Source organism: Eleutherodactylus coqui, chromosome 2, assembly GCF_035609145.1.
Source record: "Eleutherodactylus coqui strain aEleCoq1 chromosome 2, aEleCoq1.hap1, whole genome shotgun sequence".
NCBI classification, from domain to species: Eukaryota; Metazoa; Chordata; class Amphibia; order Anura; family Eleutherodactylidae; genus Eleutherodactylus; species Eleutherodactylus coqui.
In genome coordinates, this window is record NC_089838.1 from 110,662,750 (window position 1) to 110,682,978 (window position 20,229).

Here is a 20,229-nt window from a genome sequence, read left to right on the forward strand (position 1 = left end):
ATTAGCTCTGACAACACAACTGTGTGTCTCTGCATCTCTCCTCCTTTCCTCCCCTATACACTTGAGTGAGGGGGATGACCCATCACCATGCTTCACTTCCTGTTCTCTATCTTATCTCCATTACTAGAAACTAGCACCACTGGACAACAGGCAGTGGACAGCAAATTAGAAGGAAGTGATCCTTCCAGTGGGTGCCACTGCATGGTGTGTGATAGGGGTCAATCATATTTTTAATAACCTAACATAAGATAAGGAAACAGTGTAATAAATGTGACATTAGTTATTTGGTTGTATAATGTTATGTATTATGGAAATGAAAAATATGTAAAAACATTCCAGAAGTTGCTAATAGAATTTGGATATAGAATCATATGTCAAAAGGTATATTTGGATGATCATTTTAAAATACTAAATGTATTATTTTATTCAGCTATCTTAAATACAAGTCTGAACTTCTGACCAGAAGGTACTGAATACTAAGTAGGTGGCAAAACCAGTTTTATGTGCAAACTAGAAACAATGCCCCCTCTTTTGATGTGCAAATTGTTGATGGACTTTTAAGATTACATTCTGGTCTGGGAAGAGGTGTAATTAAGTGGGTACTCAGACAGTATGGAGTCATCTTTATGATCATATGTGACTGTTTGATGTCCACTTCACACAGTTTTGCTGATACCTTTTGTTTAGAAGGCTTTTGATTTGCAGCCATATTGTAATCTGTTGGAATGAGGACTTGGTCAGCAAAGTAGATTGAAACTTAGTATCAGGTAACATTTGGAAACGCCTTCTTTTCATCTTGCATAAAAACTAGCAATGTTCGAAAATAAACTAGAACTCATTCTGATTCACTAGACTGTGTGTAGTGGCTTATTATGGCTCTCACTCATTATAATTCTCCTTTGAATTTGGACTCAGGCAACATTCACACTGGTCTCCGTTGACAGACCCCCAACAGTGTGTGATTCCTCGCTCAGCGCCCTGCTGGCAGCTGTGTGTACTCAGGGCGATTATCACCCAAACTCACCTTTTACAGCTGTAATTGCCCCGTGTGAAGGTACCTTAAGGTTCTGTTCAAGTGAGTGACTTGTACGCCGGCTTCACGCAGATGTATGCCAATTGCGCACACCTTGGCGTAATTTTTTTTGCGCTTTGAACAAGGCTTTGAACGTGTCGGCGTATCTTACTGTACTTTTTCTGCCTACGTTTTTATTGTGCGTGGGATTGAAATGGCCGATTTGTCTGAGTTCCAGATATTGTTTCCCACGCCATCAGTGCGTCACGCATGTCCTTGTGTATTGCACGTACATTTGCACACCCCCATTGGCTTCCATGGGCCTCTGCTGCTCAAAGCTGCAGAAAGATACAGCAGATTCTAACTTTTTTTTAGCACGGCCTGAAATCATTTTTTATTTGTGTGATCAGGAGCAAAGGGGTTAACGCGCCGCGCTACATCACGTGTTTGCACAACACTTGCATGTCCGCGAGCGCATGGGTTGACGGCGGACGGGGGACACGTGACCCCGCTGAGCCCCGGGCCGGCGATGTGCCGACTGAGGTCACCTTCACATCCGCGCCTCTGCCGGCGGACCGCTCCATTTGTCGGCAGGGACACAACACAAGTGAGTTTCATTAGTAACTGGCGTCCCCTGCTTCCCCGGCGCACTTGGTTTCGCCCGTCCCTGGTTGCGCGGGAGCAGGAAGCGCCGAGAGCGCGTAATCCGGCGGTAGTTCGTGTTGTCAGTGACAGGAGGGACTGTCTGCGTGCATCACGTGCTGCATTAGTGACTAATGTCCACCCGGCGACAAGAGACATAAGTAGCTGCAGAGGTGAGTGTTATGGCAGCGGCTCCCTGGGTGCCCTACTGGGCGGATTGGCAGCTACCAGTGGCGAATTAACGGCTTGCCGCAGCGCCTCCTTGCGGGGCCGCTGTGCTGCAAACTTTCCGTAGGCTTCTTCTTGTAGTAATCGGCACGGACCAAGTGCACGTGGGAGGGGGAGCCGCGCACCGGTCACGTGATGTACGGCTACATCCCTGAAGGGAACTAGTGGGATGAGGTCTGCTGCTACACCTGATGTCACCTGCAGCGCCCCCTGCAGTCAGCACCACATACTACTGCCAGCTCCCTCCCAGCAAGAGCAGTAGTCCAGTGTCAGACATTGTCGACTGTTTGTAAACTTTGCAACTTGCTACAATGTTGCTGTCCATCAGCCCCACTGAAATGAATGGAGTGGCACTGTGCATGCTCCGCTGCAGGTCCAATCAGTCTCCTCCCTGCCGGGGTGCAGCCGGGAGGAGAGGGGGACACAGGATCCTCGTTCTCAGGATTGTGAGACCCCACTGGTCCATGCTATTTTGGTGCAGCCTCTTTAGGCCCATCTGACATGCGTCTATGCTACTGAATATTATGTGCGCAGTTTTTTGTGTGCGTCATAGGCAATACCAATCTCCCATACACTTTTTCTCGTCATTTTGTAGCACCATGTGCGAGGTATTTCAGGGGAGGGGTTGAAATATAAGCCCTACCCCAAAAATAAGCCCTAGCTGCAGTAAAAAAAAAAAAAACAACACACCTATGAGGCGCTGTCATCTCCGGCGTGCGTCTCCTCTTCACCTCCAGCACTTGTCTTTAGTCTTCTGCAAGCCCTTCCTGGATTGGAGGATCAGAATCCTTGCCTCCAGGAAGCGCTGGCTATGATTCGTTCTCAAGAGCCGTGGCTGAGCCAATCAGAGCCAGTGCTCGCTGGACCAATCACAGCCATTTATTCATTGAATGGCTGTGATTTGTTTAAGTGCTTTGTGAAAGCGGCTGAAGACATCTAGGTTGATGGAAAGCATCATCAGTTAGATATTGGTGATCAGCGCTAGTAAGCACTCCAGGGGCAGGATGTCGGTGACTGATCCCCAGACCTGCCCCCCCCCCCCCGAAATATTGTATCTTTTCATATAGTATTCTAGTCTGATGTGGTTTTATATACCTGCAGTCCCGTGTGAGCCTGGGTGCGTTCCAAGGGTGCCGTCATACATGGAAATGACGTTTCCTTCAAACATTGTGGAGGAAGTTTATTAAGACCGGCCAGTCAAACGCCAAACTTCATAAGATGCCTTCCAGCACATGATGTGCCCTATGTCGTGCGCGCCTCTTCATACATTAACAGCTGCCTGTCACGTCCCTACAGCGTGACCATGAACTAAGTTATACAGGGAGTTGGGGATGTATTTTTTTTATACTCGCCCGCTCCCGGGTTCCTGCGGTGGCCATTGCTGGAGATTGCGAGTGGCACTGAGAAACTGAAATCAATTACAGGTTTTGACATGAATTATTGGTAAATCTGTTGGGATGTCGGCACTCCCCTCCTAAGAAGCCACAGCCACTTTTTTCAGTGGTGGATAGTGGCATGTATTCAAAAAGGCACTTTTTTTCACAAGTAGGACTTGGGCTAATTTCACATGGGTGAGTGTGATATCGGGCTGTGAAACTCTGTCCGTTATCGCGTTCGCTATGGTGCGATGTCCCAGGCTCCTGGGGTGTTCTAACAGGCTCAAAGTGTTTTGTTCAGTAGCCATATTGTTTCCAAGGCAAAACTACTTGTTCCTTTCAATGTTATTTTCTTTATAACAATTTTGAGATGCTCCATTTTTTTGTTTCTGTTTTTTTTTTTTGTGGTTTAGTCAGTTATTTTTCATTGTGTTATTGCTTTGCCGCCAACATTTATGTGCACTTCTTATATATAATTAAAAGGAACCTGTCACCAACTCTGAGCACCATAAACCTAAGGCCCATTTACACGCAAAAATTATCTTTCAAATGACTGAAAGATAAGCGATCGTTTTGCATAAAGTACTAATGGTCATTAATGCCCATTAGTACTTTATCAGCTTCATTTGCGACACTGCAGGAATGGGGGACCCGATTTGTATGGAAAGAGATCAACCGGAACTACAAGCACCATGACTTAGTTTCTGATGCTCATCGTTGCTGACGGCTCCTTCTAATGTGCTGGACAGTTGTGTATATTGCTAAGCCTGCTTCTCCCACTGTGGAGGTTTTTTCACAGTGTTTTTGTGCTGTTTTTATGATTTCTAGGTGTTGAGTATGCACCATCACAGTAAACATCGATTGTCAGAAGGAACTTGCAGGCAGTATGAAGAATCCACTTCAGAACCCCCAATGAATGCTGGTCCTGAAAATAGGACTGACAAAGAGTCATCCATTGTCATCTCTGATAGTGATGATGGGGTATGTATTCTGCTGGTAGAATGTAATAAATACGGCTGCACTAGGGTGGCTTCCCATAGGAAGACGCAGGCGCTCAAGAGCCCAACTGTTATCGCTCCTGTACTTTCACATAGGAGTGATAGCCGTTTTGTGAATGCAGGCGGGACGCATCCAGCGGGAGCCAAATCCTATTATTCAGTGTAATTGCATGCCCCGACTGAACGACGAACGAGAATTAGTTCATTCAGAAAGCTGAATGAGGATCGGCACATGTAAACAGGCAGTTCATTTATAAAAGACTGCCTGTTTACTATGAATGGAGGCGAGTGGACCGAACAACCTCGAGCCCGCTCTGCCTACATCCCCTAGTGATGGTGGTTCCCGTGCTCTTACATAGGAACAATCATCACTCAGACGACCATTTGGGAACCTGCACCCGACAGGTCATTCTATGTACAAGGACCCTTAGCGATTTAACATCTTTAGGCCTCAATTCCACGGGCAGGTCGGATTCCACACGTGGGATCCCGCAGCGGGGTCCAACCATGCCCACGACCGAGGACACTTTTTTTTTTTTTTTACCTGTGCGGGTCTTCTGTGGACCTGTTCAGGTATTCTGCATCCACGTCCGGATCTCCTGTTCCGCAGATGCGTACCGGTGGGGTGCTACTCTCATACCTAGTACTTTTTTTTTTTTTAACTCCTATGATATCCGTGGCGGACGGGTCGCGGATCTGACGGCTTCCCTTGACTTCAATGGAAGCCATCTGTCTGGGATTCAAAGCAAAATGGATCATGCTGCGACTTGTTTTCTGGACCAGAAGGTCCGCAAAACAAATCCCCATGCTTAAATTAAGCTGCGGACACCCATGCATCCCTATGGGCAGCTTGAATTGCGGATCGTCCGCGCGGGTGTCCTGCACGGATTCCGCAATTCAAATCCGCCCGTGAGCATGAGGCCTAAGTCATACAGTAGTTTTCTCTTTTGGGGGTGGGGGGAGTTGACAGCGGCATTTAAAGGGTTAGTAGCGCCAATCAGCCACGTGGCTGATTGCAGCTATTGCCCGCAGGTGTCAGCTGTAATAAACAGCCGACGCTGTATGAAGTCAACCCGCGATCTCTCTTAATACATACCCCGACGCAGCAGAACGTAACTGTACGTCCTATAGTAGGATTCTCCCACTTCCTTCAGATTAAAGTAAATTTTGCGGAGTGTGACGCCGCAGCCAACCAGACGCTCCAGCAGATGTAGCGCAGTATGACATGACGGCGATTCGGAGGCCTGGGACCTAGTACAGAGCAGCATGTGATCTGAACGAGTGGGCTTCCCAGCACAGGTTATAGTGCGGAGCACGAGCCGCCTTATCTCGTCTCCGCAGTCAGATAGGATTTCTCACACATGATTTCAGTTTCAGAGTGCACTAAGAAAAATTCCAATTAATTAGTATTTAGCACGGTTGAACAGATGTTCATCATAATCCAGTTGTATTGCAATCTCCCCATGTCATCTTTCATCTGACTTACACCAGAAGGATTTATGCGCTTCCCAAATTATCAATGAGAACGTTTAACACCTTGTTTGTGCATTCAAAGTGAGAGGTGTTAGACGACGCTTTTAGTAGAACAGAAAAATTACAATAAATTGTCATTCTAGCACATACCCATCTGTTAACAAGGCGGTTTAATGCTTAATTAACTTCATGGAAAGCTGACAGTATGTGAAAAGACGGGAAATAATTTGATTAGCGTTTGCTTGCAAGTGTGGCTATATACACCTTGAAGAGGGAAGACGCATTTCTTTTGTTACACCATTTTTAGATCTGTTCCTATTAAAGTAAGGGTATGTTTTGTTTTTTAATCTTATCATTTAGTACAAGTGTCTGTCTTGAAGTGTTTTAACCCTTTCCAATCCACTGTCTGACGTCTGAAGGCATTCTGATTGAAGGCTGTACAGCTCCGACGTCAGGCAGGGTATTCTTACTGTATATTACTGGCTGCTCTGTTGTCGGGGACCTCTCCAGCATGTCCCATACCTCAGTACTGGCTGTAGCCGGCAGATGGCCACATTGTATAATGGCAGAAAGAGAAAGCTCCTTAGGAAACCCTGAATTCAAAATTGGATTGCAAAGGGTTAAAATGCAACTGTGCAGAATCGTGGAACCACTTATTGCCTATACAGAGGTTCAAGGGGGGCAACTACTGGCTACTCAGATCATGGTCAAGGGGTTGGCTACCTTCTGTATATTGAGGGGATAATAGGACACACTTTTTACGTCTGTTTCTGGCTTTAAAAAGTCACATGTAGGCATGTACGCAAAAGTTTGTGACTTTTCTCCTTTCTGTGCCGGCCTTGCCACTTTACTAAAAAGTGGTTGGGCTTGTCGGAGCGGTGTATGATCGCTTCAGACCAAAAGATTTATGTAAGTTATGTCAGAAACTGGTTTAAATTATGCCAGAAATGTATGCCAAGTCCGACCTAGCGTACATTTCTGAGAAGGCACTCGGTGTCGGGAATGCGCGAAATGCACGCACCTCTGCATGTATGAACTGCACCAGGGCAAATTGTACTAAGCCCAGCATCTGAAATGCTGCTCTTAGGCCTCGTTTCCACGGCACACGTGGATATTTCGTCTGGATTTGGATGCACTGCGGTTCATCTTAAAATTGTTTTTTTTTTCTTGATCGCAAATCATTCACACACAAAAAAAAATGCATAACCCCGTATCACAGCCTTTTCCCAACCTCCCTAATTGCTTTTAACCTTCAAATCCACAGCAGATCCGCAAACGCATTTAAATGTGTTTGCGGATGCAGTGCGGATCCTAAGCTCCCATAGAGATGAATGGAGCCTGATCCACGGTAAAGTGGAGCATGCTGGGATTTATTACCTGCATGCGGCATTCGCAAATCATTTAAAATCCAATCCGCAGGATGTAAATGAACTGCGGATGCCCCATGCTTCTCTGTGGGCGGCCAGAGCTGCGGATCTAACGTGCGGATTCAATAAGTAAGATCTGCCCGTGTGTATATTGGCAGCCTAGTAGTACAACATGTGCCCTGTTTTCTTGTCGTCCTTCAGCGCCTCCCATTCAGATGCTCGGCACCAGTTTCCCTCCTGGACACAGGTCAGAAGAAGCAGGAGTCCAGTGCAAAGTATCTGCCTGGGAGGCACTGATAGACGAGGTCATGTCACACGGACATTCGTAGGATGGCGCTCTGACACTGTAGGGCAGGATGACTTGGATAGCTAGGGTGACATGCTTGAAAAAACAAGAAAATGGGGCAGAACTGCGGAATACATTGAGTCGGATTTACAAATACTATTTGACAGTATAAGCCTAGACTAGGGAGTCTTTAAAAAGTGCCTGACTTATCAAAGTGGCTCCTACTGTGTAATGATAAAGTGGCGCAACTTTACACACCTTTGTCTAACTTCATACCTCCCATTAGTTGGCTTAGTTCATGCTAGATTTTGCACCAAAATTTTCGCACAGGATGTTGGTTTCAGGTTACGGCCCCTTTTCACTAATATATTATATAATGTGTGTGCGCCACCCCTTTAAAGGGGTGGTCTCGCGAAAGCAAGTGGGTCTATACACTTCTGTATGGCCATATTAATGCACTTTGTAATATACATCGTGCATTAAATATGAGCCATACAGAAGTTATTCACTTACCTGCTCCGTTGCTAGCGTCCCCGTCGCCATGGTTCCGTCTAATTTCGGTGTCTTCTTGCCTTTTTAGACGCGCTTGCGCAGATCCGTCTTCTCCCTTCTTCTCCCTTCGGCTCCGCTCGGCAGCATCGGCATTTTGGCTCCGCCCCCTTGTACGCATCATCGCGTAGCTCCGCCCCATGACGTGTGCCGGTTCCAGCCTCCTGATTGGCTGGAATCGGCACATGACGGGGGCGGAGCTACGCGATGACGCGAAAAGGGGGCGGAGCCAAAACGCCGATGCTTCCAAGACCAGCCGAAGGGAGAAGATACATCTGCGCAAGCGCGTCTAAAAAAGCAAGAAGACACCGAAGTTAGACGGAACCATGGCAACGGGGACGCTAGCAACGGAGCAGGTAAGTGAATAACTTCTGTATAGCTCATATTTAATGCACGATGTATATTACAAAGTGCATTAATATGGCCATACAGAAGTGTATAGACCCACTTGCTTTCGCGAGACCACCCCTTTAACCCTTTCAGGTCCACTGTTGGACATCTTCAGACATGATCATTGAAGCCTGTACAGCTGATGTTGGAAGACATCTTACAGGGTATATACAGTGGTGCCTTGGGTTAAGAGTTTAATTTGCTCCGTGACGGAGCTCTTAACCCAAAACACTCATAAGTCAAATCAATTTTCCCCATTGAAATGAATTGAAAAGCCATTAATCCGTTCCGGATCGCGAAGCTCTCCCACTTATTTCAATGGGGATAGCGTTGCCCCATTGAAAGCAATAGGACTCCGGCACCCCCACAGTGATTTTAGGGGAAGGGCTTTAAATATAAGCCCTTCCCTGAAAAATCATCCCTAGCTGTAGTAAAAAAATAAAACACAAATATATACTCCCCTGTCTGCCGGGGCTCAGGCGAATCTAGCCGCCGCTTGTTCTCCCTGCACTGCTCTGAAGCTTTTCAGTAGGCAGGGATTAAAAATGCAGGGGGAACAAGCAGCGGCTAGACACGCCTGAGGCCGCGGCGGACAGGTGAATATATATTTTACTATAGCTAGGGAAGATTTTCAGGGAAGGGCTTGTATTTAAAGCCCTTCCCCGAAAATCACTGCAGGGGTTGCTGGCAGGCCTTTGCTTTCAATGGGGCCGCCGGCAGCAGCGGCGGCCCCATTGAGAGCAAGGCTTGTAACCGAAGTTTTTGCTCTTAACCCCTTAAGGACCAAGCTGTTTTGTACCTTAAAGACCAGCCACTTTTTAGGGATTTTACCCATGTGGCGGTTTTACTGCTCTATTTTTTTTTCCTTTAGCTACCAAAATTATTTTTGCTGCGTTTTGTTTTCTGTGACATATAGGACTATTTTTTTTATATCTTTTTCACTGACTTTTTTCCGTTTTTTAGTTTTATTGGGGGTAAAAAGCTAAAAAAAAAATCGTTTTTTTAGCATTTATAATTTTTTTGAAAATTATTTTTATATTTACACTAAAATAAAGTATGGGAATGGGTTCCTCTATTTGTTTCTGACGTTTTGATATATAGTATGTATGGTTTTGGTTTATAGGGCGCATACGGCGACGGTTTTTGTTGGCGTCTGCCTTGTGTTATTCTCTTTCTTATGTATATATTGTTTTATTCTGTAATTGTATTTTACTTATGTAAAGGTAATGATCTCACCTATGTAGCAGGTTATGTCAGCTCCCGTCTTATATTTCTTGCTGTGTCCTGTTTTCAGCTTGAAGAAAGCAGTCTCTCATCCATACCGCTCGATCCTAGGCGGTTTCTTAACACATGTTCATTTAAATGATAGGAGCTTGGATGCATAGAGATAAAAGCTTTCTTCTATTTATTCAGTATGTGCCCATAATGACAAGAAAAATACAACCGCCCTGAGGACGCGTTTCAACCTTCTCAGGTGATCAAGACCTGAGAAGGTTGAAACGCGTCCTCAGGACGGTTGTATTTTTCTTGTCATTATGGGCACATACTGAATAAATAGAAAGCTTTTATCTCTATGCATCCAAGCTCCTATCATTTAAATGCACATATTTTACTTATGTATGTAATTATGTTTTTCACTATCTGTGTCCCCCATGATGTCACATTTTTTTTTCCCTTTATTTGACACTTTCCCACTGTAGCTAGGGCGTCCATAGGAGCCCTAGTTACAGGGGAAAGCAACCCCTGTGGTGACATTAGTCACTTGCAGAGCTGCCAGGGTCTAGTCTGACCCTCCAGCTCTGCAGTAGCAGGGAATCCCGGGAGGTCACATGACCTCCGAGGCTCTCGTAGTGAAAGTACATGTTACTTTCACTTTCCCCATACAGTGCTCATTGAGCACTGTATATCGGGGAAGTAGAAGGCAGGAAGGGTTAAAACCCGGAGCAGAAGGCAGGAGGGGTTTATCAGCTGTCACTAACGGCTGATAACCCGTTCCTGCCCTCTGACTGATTGCAGAGGGCAGGAGACTTAGAGCACCGCCGTAATTTTACTATTGGCGGTGCTCTAAGCCCAGGACCAGCCGCTGTAAATTTACTGTGGCTGGTCCTAAACGGGTTAAATCACAGCAAAAATTCAGGAGAACCTGCTCTCAAGTCAAAAAGCTTGTAAGCTGAGGCACTCTTAACCCAAGACATCACTGTATTTAGTGTTCTGCCTGCAGCTCTCTGACCCATCCCAACATGTAGTTGCATGCTTTAGCCAGCAGATGGCGGCACTGTATAATGGCAGAAACTGCAAGCCTCCTGAATCCTAAAATGGATTGGAAAGTTCATAATAGAGGGCAATAGTTATGCAAATGAGAGATGGAACAACGGCTCTTTAGTGCCACCTGTTGGGTTGTTCTGTCCCTATTTGTCATTATCTGACCTTTTTAACAGATATTTCGACTTGACTAGCAATATAAGCCAAACCAGAGTCCTCTCAAGAAGGAATAGCCACTCTTCTGCAGACAGCTGTTTCGGTGTAGGTGCCCCTCCTAAATGCAGAGCAGGGTTTTGATTTGGCTTATTGAGTTGGACATTGAGTTTTAGGCCCTATTGATTTGCTTTGGTGTAGTTGACGTGTCTTTTACACACGTGAATAAAGCGCACCCCTCCGCACTTTTTGGGCCGCCAGGATGAAAGAGAAACAAGCACATAGATGAAGTTTTTTTACGTGAGGTTCTCGGCAGATGAGTGCTCACCTATCACTATAAGGCCGCCTGCACACGAGCGGGTCGGATCCGGCAGCGAGAATTCTCGCCGCGGGACCCGACCCGAGAGCCTGCAGGGACGAGCGCGTACTCACCCGCGCCTGGCGGCCCCAGCTCTTTCATGTGCCGGCTGCCGCGCAGCCGGCGCATGCGCAGACCGGAGCCGGCGGCCGGGTGAGTGCGAGCCCCGCAGAAAAATAGGACATGCCGCAGTTTGTTTGCCGCGCGAGATTTCGCACGGCCAAACCGCGGCCATCTACATAGGAGTGCGTATTGTAATGCACTCCTATGCAAACTTTCAGCGGCGGAAATCCCGCGGCGGGATTTCCGCCTGTGTGCAGGCGGCCTAAGGGGACCTCATTGAGATGAGCCCTACATTAAACATTATACCTGTACTACAGTAAAGGTGTACTCGCACCTCTCTTGGGCTGGCAAAATGTTCTTGAGTAGGAACCAGAAAGAGCTGAAGGGTGGGATTCAAAGTTGAGTATGTGGCTTGAGCTGCCAGCAATGAGGATGTTGCAGCAGCTGACGGGCTAATCGGAACCAAGCCAAAGGCTGTAGCTTTAGCTTGTAGCCCAGAATACCCGACAAAAAAAAAAAGTGAGTAAGAATTAATGGGATCATCCAGGACAGGTCATCAATAGTAGATCAGCAGTGGTCTCCATCCTGGGATCTCCGCCAATCAGCTGACATTGGGCTAGTGTGCTGCTCATTTAGCTGGAAGCAGACAGCTCTGTTCTCCCTGCAGTGGCCAGACTTGGTATTGCAGGCAAAGTTCTTATTGAAGTGAAAGACCCTATAATATCAAGCCTGCAGGGGGAACGGAGTTGTCCGCTTGTGCATTCAGGTGATTTCTGCAGGAAGCACATTGGCCCAGTGAGCAGCTGATCAGCAGGGATCTTGGGTTGTGAACCCCTGCTGATCTACTATTGAAGGCCTATCCGCAGGATAAGCCATCTATAGTTTACAACTGGACACCCCCTTTAAGATCAGAAACACAGTGCAACAGTCGATTCAATGTGCAGATCAAGGGCTGGAATCCAACTGGGAAATTCTGAACGCCTAAGTAAGCGGCGTCCTTCGGTGTAATTGGGCGACGCTGATAACAAGGCAGCATGACCGGCAAGCCGCAGGTAGCCAGAACTCTATTGGGAACAGAAGGTATTACTGCTGCCTCGCTGACTAGAATATAAACCGTGTATTCTGCAGTATATATTTGGTAATATAATGCACCTGGATGAAAAAAGCTTAGAAATGAAGTGCCCAGATTTCTATTATTTGGCGGGCAAGCTTGGGGGGGGGGGGGGGGGGGGGGGGGGGGGGCATTTCCTGAGTTAGACAGAATCCAGGATTTGCCCTGTTTTAGCATCACGTACGAGGCTTGGTCTACTGCTACATGGCATTTCCCCTCTCTGCACTTGTTACTTCCCATAGAAGTCCTGGCCCGTCTGCTTAGCCATGTGTAGCGCTTTAAACAGCTATTGCATTTCCATCGACACAGATGATTAAGAACTGCAGGATTTGAAAGCTGTGCCGTTTATAGCTGGAATCCGGTAGGATTTGGGTTGATGTACGAGAGCAAGGAAACTGCTAAGCATATGAAATGTGCTAAAGGAACACTTGGGAGCTTCTAGGGAGAAAATGCATGTTCTCGGCAAACCATGTTTGCATTTTAATGGCTTGCAAGAGCAATTATTAAATTCCTTATTCATTAAATGATAAACACAGGAAGGCAGCTGTGCCATTTAAGAAATGAGAAGAACGAACATTGGAGAGAAGCTCGGCTGAATTATAATATCACAATGCTGGCTGGGCAAGAGTAAGCTAGTTGGCCTCTAGGTGGCACCATTGCCCCATGTATAGCCTTAAGTCAGGTTTTTTTTCTTCTTCTCCAGTTGGTAAGATTGAAGTTTTCTTATATTGCTTCTGAATTACCTAGGGACTTGCTGGCAGAATTCACAGTATTCTGGTTATGTAGCATTAAGCTTAATAAGGATAGTATAACCAGCCCCAGCCCCAGGAGTGGGGTTGTGTTGCTTTATTTATGCACACTGGATCGTTTGCTTCGTTTCTACATGAGGGCACAGTTCAATTTTTGGGAACAATTTGAGAGAATCTAACTTTGCACTCATTTGGTAAACTGGACATTACTTCAATAAATATGTCCAGTGGAGACCTCAGAAACTGCATTTTCAAATTAACACTCGCATGGCTGGTTGCAAATCTGGACTCGTGTTTTGCAATGAATTCGCAGCGGACAACCAAGGCTGATACTCGGTCCAGATGCAAATGAGGGATGGCCCAATTGTCATTCAATTGAGCTGATTCACGACTTTTCCTTGTGGGATATAGAGCATGCTGCATGTTGTCCACAGATTTCTCCCATTTCACATGTATGTGGTATGAAATACACATTTACTTGCACTGGATGCACTTGGCAATGACCTTTATGAGGATTTAGGTGCAGAATCCGTGCTGAAATTGTAAACCTCTGATCATGGCTTAAAGGGGTATTCCAGGACTAATGTTTTTGTTTGTTCTATTAACCCTTTGCAATCCAATTTTGGATTCAGGGTTTCCTAGGGGGTTTTCTTTTTCTGCCATTATACAACAGCACCATCTGCTTGCTAGAGCCAGTACTGCGGTATGTGACATGCTGGAGAGGCCCCCCGACAACAGAGCAGCCAGAAATATACAGTGAGAATACCCTGCCGGACGTCTTCCGACATCGGAGCTGTACAGCCTTCAATCAGAATGTCTTTAGACATCAGACAGTGGATTGGAAAGGGTTAATGACCATCAGTAGTTGATTTGTGGGGACCTGCCGATAAGGTTGGCACTACAATGCAACTCCCCATTGAGTTAAACAGGAGCAGCGCCTGCAATACTAACCCGGGTTACCGCGCTGTGGTCAACGCTTCTGTGCTCACCGCAGTGACAGCGCACCCAGGAATCATCTGATCAGCAGGTCCCCACCAATCATCCTATTGATGACCTGTCAGTCATCCATAGAAAAAAGTCCCAGAATACCCCTTTTAAGACCATCAGCTTATCTATCCTTCCTTTTATTTTGAGTGCATACAAGCGGCTCCGCTCCGTGCGTCCCTCTAGTGTCAGAAGAGCTGATGAATTAATTTCTTTCATGTTGTCTTTTGCAGAGATTGTCATCAGTCCTTAGCCTCAGTAGGGCTCAGATAGAATATCTCTATCTCCAACACACCGGGGCCAGTTTCATGGGAAGGACAATTAGTATACTTTTAAGGTGTGGGAGGAAACGCACAGACATGGAGAAAGCATACAAACTCCATTTTGATGTTTCTCTTGGATTTAAACCCTGGACCTTTTAGTGTTGGCATAAGCCTTGTCCTGTCATGCCGTACTGCAAAGGGTCCTATATTCATTCTATGTAGCGAGGGACCACCTTGTGCAGACCACTGGAGCAAAATCAGGGGTCAATGGTTGAGCCTTACAGCAAGAACCTATATTTATTAAAAGGCCTCTAGGGAAAACTGTTCAGAAAGACTCAAATAGAATTTTTTAAAACTTATTGCACTGATATATATATATTTTACTACACTTTTATATGGAAAATGCGGGAATCAACTGAGGTTTTTCGCTTGTGGGGAAGAATCACAGAATGCTCGATTTTGTGGGGAAAATCACACAGACGACTTCCATTGCAGTCAGTGGAAGCCGTCCAATCTGCGGTGATTCCAAACTGTCAATTTTGAAATCGCAGTGGATTCGCGACAGGTGATTGACATTGAAAATGGGAAGGAAATACGCCCAGATGTAAACGCCCATGCACATGATGTGGAATACAACAGGATCGCAGATTTACCGGGACCTGAGAAACCGAATTTTCCCAAAGTAGCCTCTAGGTATCCCCAGTGGATCCGGTTCGAATGCCTTCTCTGAGGGTATACGCCCAAGTTCAGCAGCCGAGATTTAAGAAACTTCGAGGCTAGAAAAAAGTCAATTTCTGAGAATTTTAAGATCCGTGTTAAAAAGGCAGTGGGATGGAAACTAGCAGAAGAAATGGTTTCTTTGGCAGGTTAAGTCAAGGCGACGATAAAGGCTTCTAGCATTTCTGAAGGGAAGGCACCATTACCGCATTGAACACCGATACCAAATAGGGTGCCAGAAATGAGTATGATTTATTATTATTATTTATATTAACCATTGGACAGTCTTTCTGGACTTGGGGATTTGAAGGGTTTTAATGGTATCTTGAACTTCCAATACAGAGAGGTCAGGGTAGAAAGAGAGGCTAATTGGTCAGGTGATGGGCAAGGAAGGTTGATCTAGAAAAATCTTGAGATTTCTTCTGATTCGGGTTCATGCGTATTTACCGTATTTTTCGTTCTATAAGACACACCGGTCTATAGGACGCACCCCCGTTTTAGAGAGGGGAATAGGGGAAAAGAAATTTAAACTCACCCAGGGACAGCGCAGGGTTAGTGCCGAGTGAGGGAGCAGCAGAGGTCTGAAAAACCGGCGCTCCATGTCACAGCGGCACGTGTGTGCAGCAGCAGGAGGAAGGAAGGAAGCCGTTTGGCGGAGGCGGGGAGCAGCAGTAGTACCCGGCGGCGCTCACCACCAATCACAGGTATGTATGGGCGGCAGTAGGGAGGAGAGAAATCTTCTAACTGATCGCACATTTGTTCGTGCGATCGCAAGTTTAACGTGCAATCGCGCTAACTAAATCGTGTTCGCGCGTTAAATTGGCGATCGCGCTAAAAATGACGATCGGAACAAATTTTCGGCACATTCGCTCTATAAGACGCAGGAACTTTTCCCCTCCGCTTTGGAGGCGGAAAAAGTGCGTCTTATAAAGCGGAAAATACGGTATGTCTTTTAGGTTGTAATGAGTCCAATGCGTTGGAGATGAGTCCTTTTATTTTCACCAGGATCCAGGAGAAGTTATAATGCCCCAGTGCCGTTATCATGAGTGTAAAACTGCATGTTAAGTTTTTGGAAAGTAATGTCATGTTCCACAACCAAAAGGCTCAGGAGCTTGGTGCGTAATTAGGATATCTCTTCAGTTCTACAAAGAATCAGTGATATTGATTTGAGAGATCAGGAAAGGTAACTCCACCTTTTTTTTTTCTCTTAGCCCTGGAGCAATATTTTCAAAACAAGCCTGTCATATTTAAACTTTGAGATACTGAGAAGGCGCTAGGGACTGACGAAGAGTTAATGGTAAAAAAAAAAAACATTTCTAGTTTGGTTTTCAGATTAGATTTGTATTCTGGGTGAGAAAGGATATATTCATTAAGTCTCTGAGGAAAGGGGCAAAATGAGAATACTTCTCATGTAAAGACAGTGACACTGGGGCATCATCCGACCAGGTTTTGGTTCTGATCTCAGTCCATGTATTCTTCACATCCCTCCCAAATCGATTCTTGAGTAAGAACAGTGAGGCAAAGATAAAAAGGTATAACCTCTCTCAGAGCTAAGAAGGCAGCACCCAACATCATGTAATTCCTCTTCATAAAAGTGGGACAATAGAGGAGGGCAATCAAGATCTGGAGGAAGCATCTAGAAACTGATTCATTACTGATCAATAATAAAGGTTCCCCTCAATTTGTTTAAAAAAATAAAATAAAATAAAATACAGTATATACTCTAGTATTAGCCGACCCGAATATAAGCCGAGACAATAAGTTTCACCACAAAAAACTGGGAAAACTTATTGACTCGAGTATAAGCCGAGCTATACTCAAGTATATACTAGGTTAAAAAAAACCCTCCATACTCTCCTCCCAGCCGGTGTCTGTCTGTGCGACAAGCTGCTTGAATTCTCCCCTCTGTCATATCCCGCCGTCCTCTCTGCTTGGCTCTGTCAGTGCTGTGTAAGTAAGCACTGTGCTTGGATTGAGCGCCAGCCAATCACAGCTGGCACTCGATCCAATCATAGTGCTTGCTGACACAGTGCTGACGGCAGGGGATTTGAAAGCCAAAAAGGGAGATGACAGCAGGGAGAATTTTAAAAGCTTGATTGGCTGTGAATGATCGAGCACTGGCTGTGATTGGCTGACTCTCGATCCAGTCACAGCTCTTACTCACACAGCACTGACAGCGGGGGATGACAGAGCCGAGCAAAGAGGACGGCGGGGAATGACAGCGGAAAGAATTCAAGCAGCCTGCAGAACCACCACCACCGTAGACACAGACGCCGGCTGGGAGGTGAGTATGGAGGTGTTTTGTTTGTTTTTTTTTTTGGTTTTTTTTTTTAGGCCTTCCCTAACTCGAGTATAAGCCGAGGGGGGGCATTTTCAGCACAAAAAAAATGTGCTGAAAAACTAGGCTCATACTCAAGTATATACAGTATATATACATGCGCACACACTAAAGTTGAAGGGGCATTATTAATCTTGCATGCAAGAATTATAAAACGACCCAAAGGTTCTGCTGGGAAAACAAAACCGATTTCCTGATTGCAATTAGTGCTCCTTATTTTTTTCTTGTTGGTATTGGAACAAAAAAAAGAAATAAGTGGAAATTTGGGATGCAAGCGCCTAGGGTGTTTATAAAGTGTGTTTCCTGAGCAAAAGGTATGTTTGCCTGTAGTTTGAGGGCCTTGCGCAAAAGTAGACTACACTTGAATGGGCTGCTTAAACCCTTAACATTTAAGGAAGAACTAGTAATAGGCATGATCTATAAATAAAGGAGCGGTGCTGTCTTCATGGCTGATGGGCTCTTTTCTAAACCATTCTGTATCACTAATATAATAAAAAGCAAAAGTATAAAACAAAGTTGAAAACTACAGAGAGAACATCATGACTGAAGTATTTATCGCTTAAGAATGACCACATTCGTGTGTGGTCCAAGGCGGGGACTTGCTTGTTGAAGGAGCTGCAGCTTGGTCAACAGGAATGTCCCATTTCTTCCAGAGGGACAATCCATCCGCCATGGATGCTGCAACATAAGATGTTCCATCTCTTAAAAGGAGGAGTTTAGTAGGAAAGCCCCATTTGTCCTTCATATTGGCACTATGAAGAGCAGAAGAGACTGGAGTAAATTGTCTACGGAGTTGCAAGGTCACTGGAGAAAGATCAAGAAGCAATAATATAGGGGCCGGTAAAGATCCACCTCGTCTCCGTTCATTCACAAGTCTCTCCTTTAGGGCTCCCACACACTTGCGTTTTTTTATCGCTGCGTTTTTTGTTAACGCGATTGTCAATGGGACTTTCTAATGTTACAAACGCAACGCACCAAAAATGCAAGTTGCATTGCATTTTTAATAGAGATGAGCGAGTGTGCCGGCAGAGGAGAGTGGTGAGGAACAAGGGGGAGATCTCCCCGCCCCCACTCCCTCCTCTCCTCTCCTCTTCCCCCCCCCCCCCCCCCCCCCTCTTACTCCCGCAACTCACCGCTGGCACCCGGATCTTTTGAGACGAGCGGGCAGGTATTCGCATAAGGCAATACTTGTTTGAGTATTTGCCCTTAGCAAGTACGTTCGCTCATCTCTAGTTTTTAACATTAGAAAGTCCCATTGACAATCGCGTTAAAAAAAACCAAAAAAACGCAGCCCTCAGTCTAGTAAAAATGGTTTTGAGCCAGGGTGTCCTGTGAAGCAGCTTCCATATTGCTCTATTTTCTATTATCTGGACTAATTAGGGCTCTCGCACACAGGCGGTTTTTGCACATAGATCCCGCATGGGAGCACGCAGATAGTATGCAATGCATTGTGTACTTACTGCCTTCTGACAATCTTCATAGACTATCTTGGCATGTATGTGTGCGTAATAAACGCCAAAATATTGCAGCCCGCAATCTTGTATGTGCGGCACAATTAAAAGTCAATGTGAAGATTGGTACTCCATATTAGGAGCGCAAAACCCACAGGCGTAATATGCAGTATCATACGTTTGTGTGGGAGAGCCCTTATCTTGAATTTTTCTTTTTCTTTGTTTTTACTGTATAATTCAACAGTTACACCAACCCCAGTAAGTACTCAGTATTATAATGGAGCATCATTTATATTTTATTCATGCTTCTAAATATTCAGCTTAAATATACCAATGCAAGTGAAGTTTAAGAAAACCAGAGTCTGAACAAATCGCAGCAAACTTAAAGAGCCACAGTTTTGTTTTTTTTTCCTTTTGAAATCAATAGTATAATCAAAGATATTTAACTTTTTGATATACCTTATTACAGAAGAATGCTTTTTTCTGCACTAATCGCACGCTCTCAATCTACTGATAAAGCCCATACACAAGAACCTGCACATTGAGAGATCAGGTTACAGTTGCTTTCCAATTGAGAGATCAGGTTACAGTTGCTTTCCAATTGAGAGATCAAGTTACAGTTGCTTTCCGTAGAGGTCTGTAGAGGGGAGGGAGGGTAGAAAAGCTGCAGGCAGAGGTGCAGGGGAGGGGTGGTTGGCTTTACAAATTAAATTTGCTTTGAAAACTTTGGTGCAAGGCATGGTGTGTGTATGTATATAAGAGTGCATTCACACATGTGTTGGGGATTCTGCCTTCCTGCTCCTTTTGGGAAGCAGGAAAGGGGAATTCCCACAGCCAAATTGTTCAGTGTCTGGACAGAACCAAACAAAGGTGAGCAGACCCCTCTGACTGTATATAATGGGGTCCGCTTACTTTCTGCCCAGCTTTTGGACAGACGTGTGTGTGTGTGTGTGTGTGTGTGTTTGTGTGTTTTAATTTATTTATATATAATTAAAAAAAAATTTTTTCCCTAGACCATTCAATGCCACATTTCAGAAAAATGTGTGGTTTCTCCTGCCCTGCAGATTAATGTATGATTTGTGCCAGAAAGTGATGTAAATTTATACCAGAAATCTACCATAGCTCATAACTGCTTTAGATTTCCATTTAACACTTTTCTAAGCTAAACTCGGCACCTAAAGTGTTAAAGAGCAGAGTCTGACCTGATGATTTCCGCCTCCATCACATTTCCCAACCAGACCTGTGCCTACTCAATGACTGTGCTGCCCGCTGCGCTACTGGCACAGCGCTCACTATGTTACTGGGGGCTTATTCTTAGTTTCGTTATGGTTACTGGGTATGCCTCTTCAAAGTTTTTCTTCAGATTTCCCCCGCCAGCAGAGTAAGCCATGCTGCAGATTTGAAAATCAATAACCTGCCCTCATATCCTCACAGATCTTGTTCATTTGGAAATCTGGTG

General features: G+C 45.3%; 1 protein-coding gene across 5 annotated transcripts in view; it reads left to right on the plus strand.

Moving 5' to 3' along the window:
• The first annotated feature begins 1,505 nt into the window (after positions 1 to 1,505).
• UIMC1 (ubiquitin interaction motif containing 1) overlaps positions 1,506 to 20,229 on the plus strand; it is a 96,395-nt gene continuing 77,671 nt past the window's right edge. For 3 of the 5 annotated variants that reach the window (XR_010790298.1, XM_066591329.1, XM_066591333.1), the window contains exons 1-2: positions 1,506 to 1,619; positions 4,087 to 4,239. Coding sequence is in view for 3 of the 5 variants with exons in the window: in XM_066591329.1 (XP_066447426.1) it covers positions 1,542 to 1,619; positions 4,087 to 4,239 (231 nt within the window). In the remaining 2 variants the exon portion in view is untranslated. Of the gene's footprint in view, positions 1,620 to 1,694; positions 1,828 to 4,086; positions 4,240 to 20,229 lie in introns of those variants that run through there. The other 2 variants (XM_066591330.1, XM_066591331.1) reach the window with 2 other exon arrangements.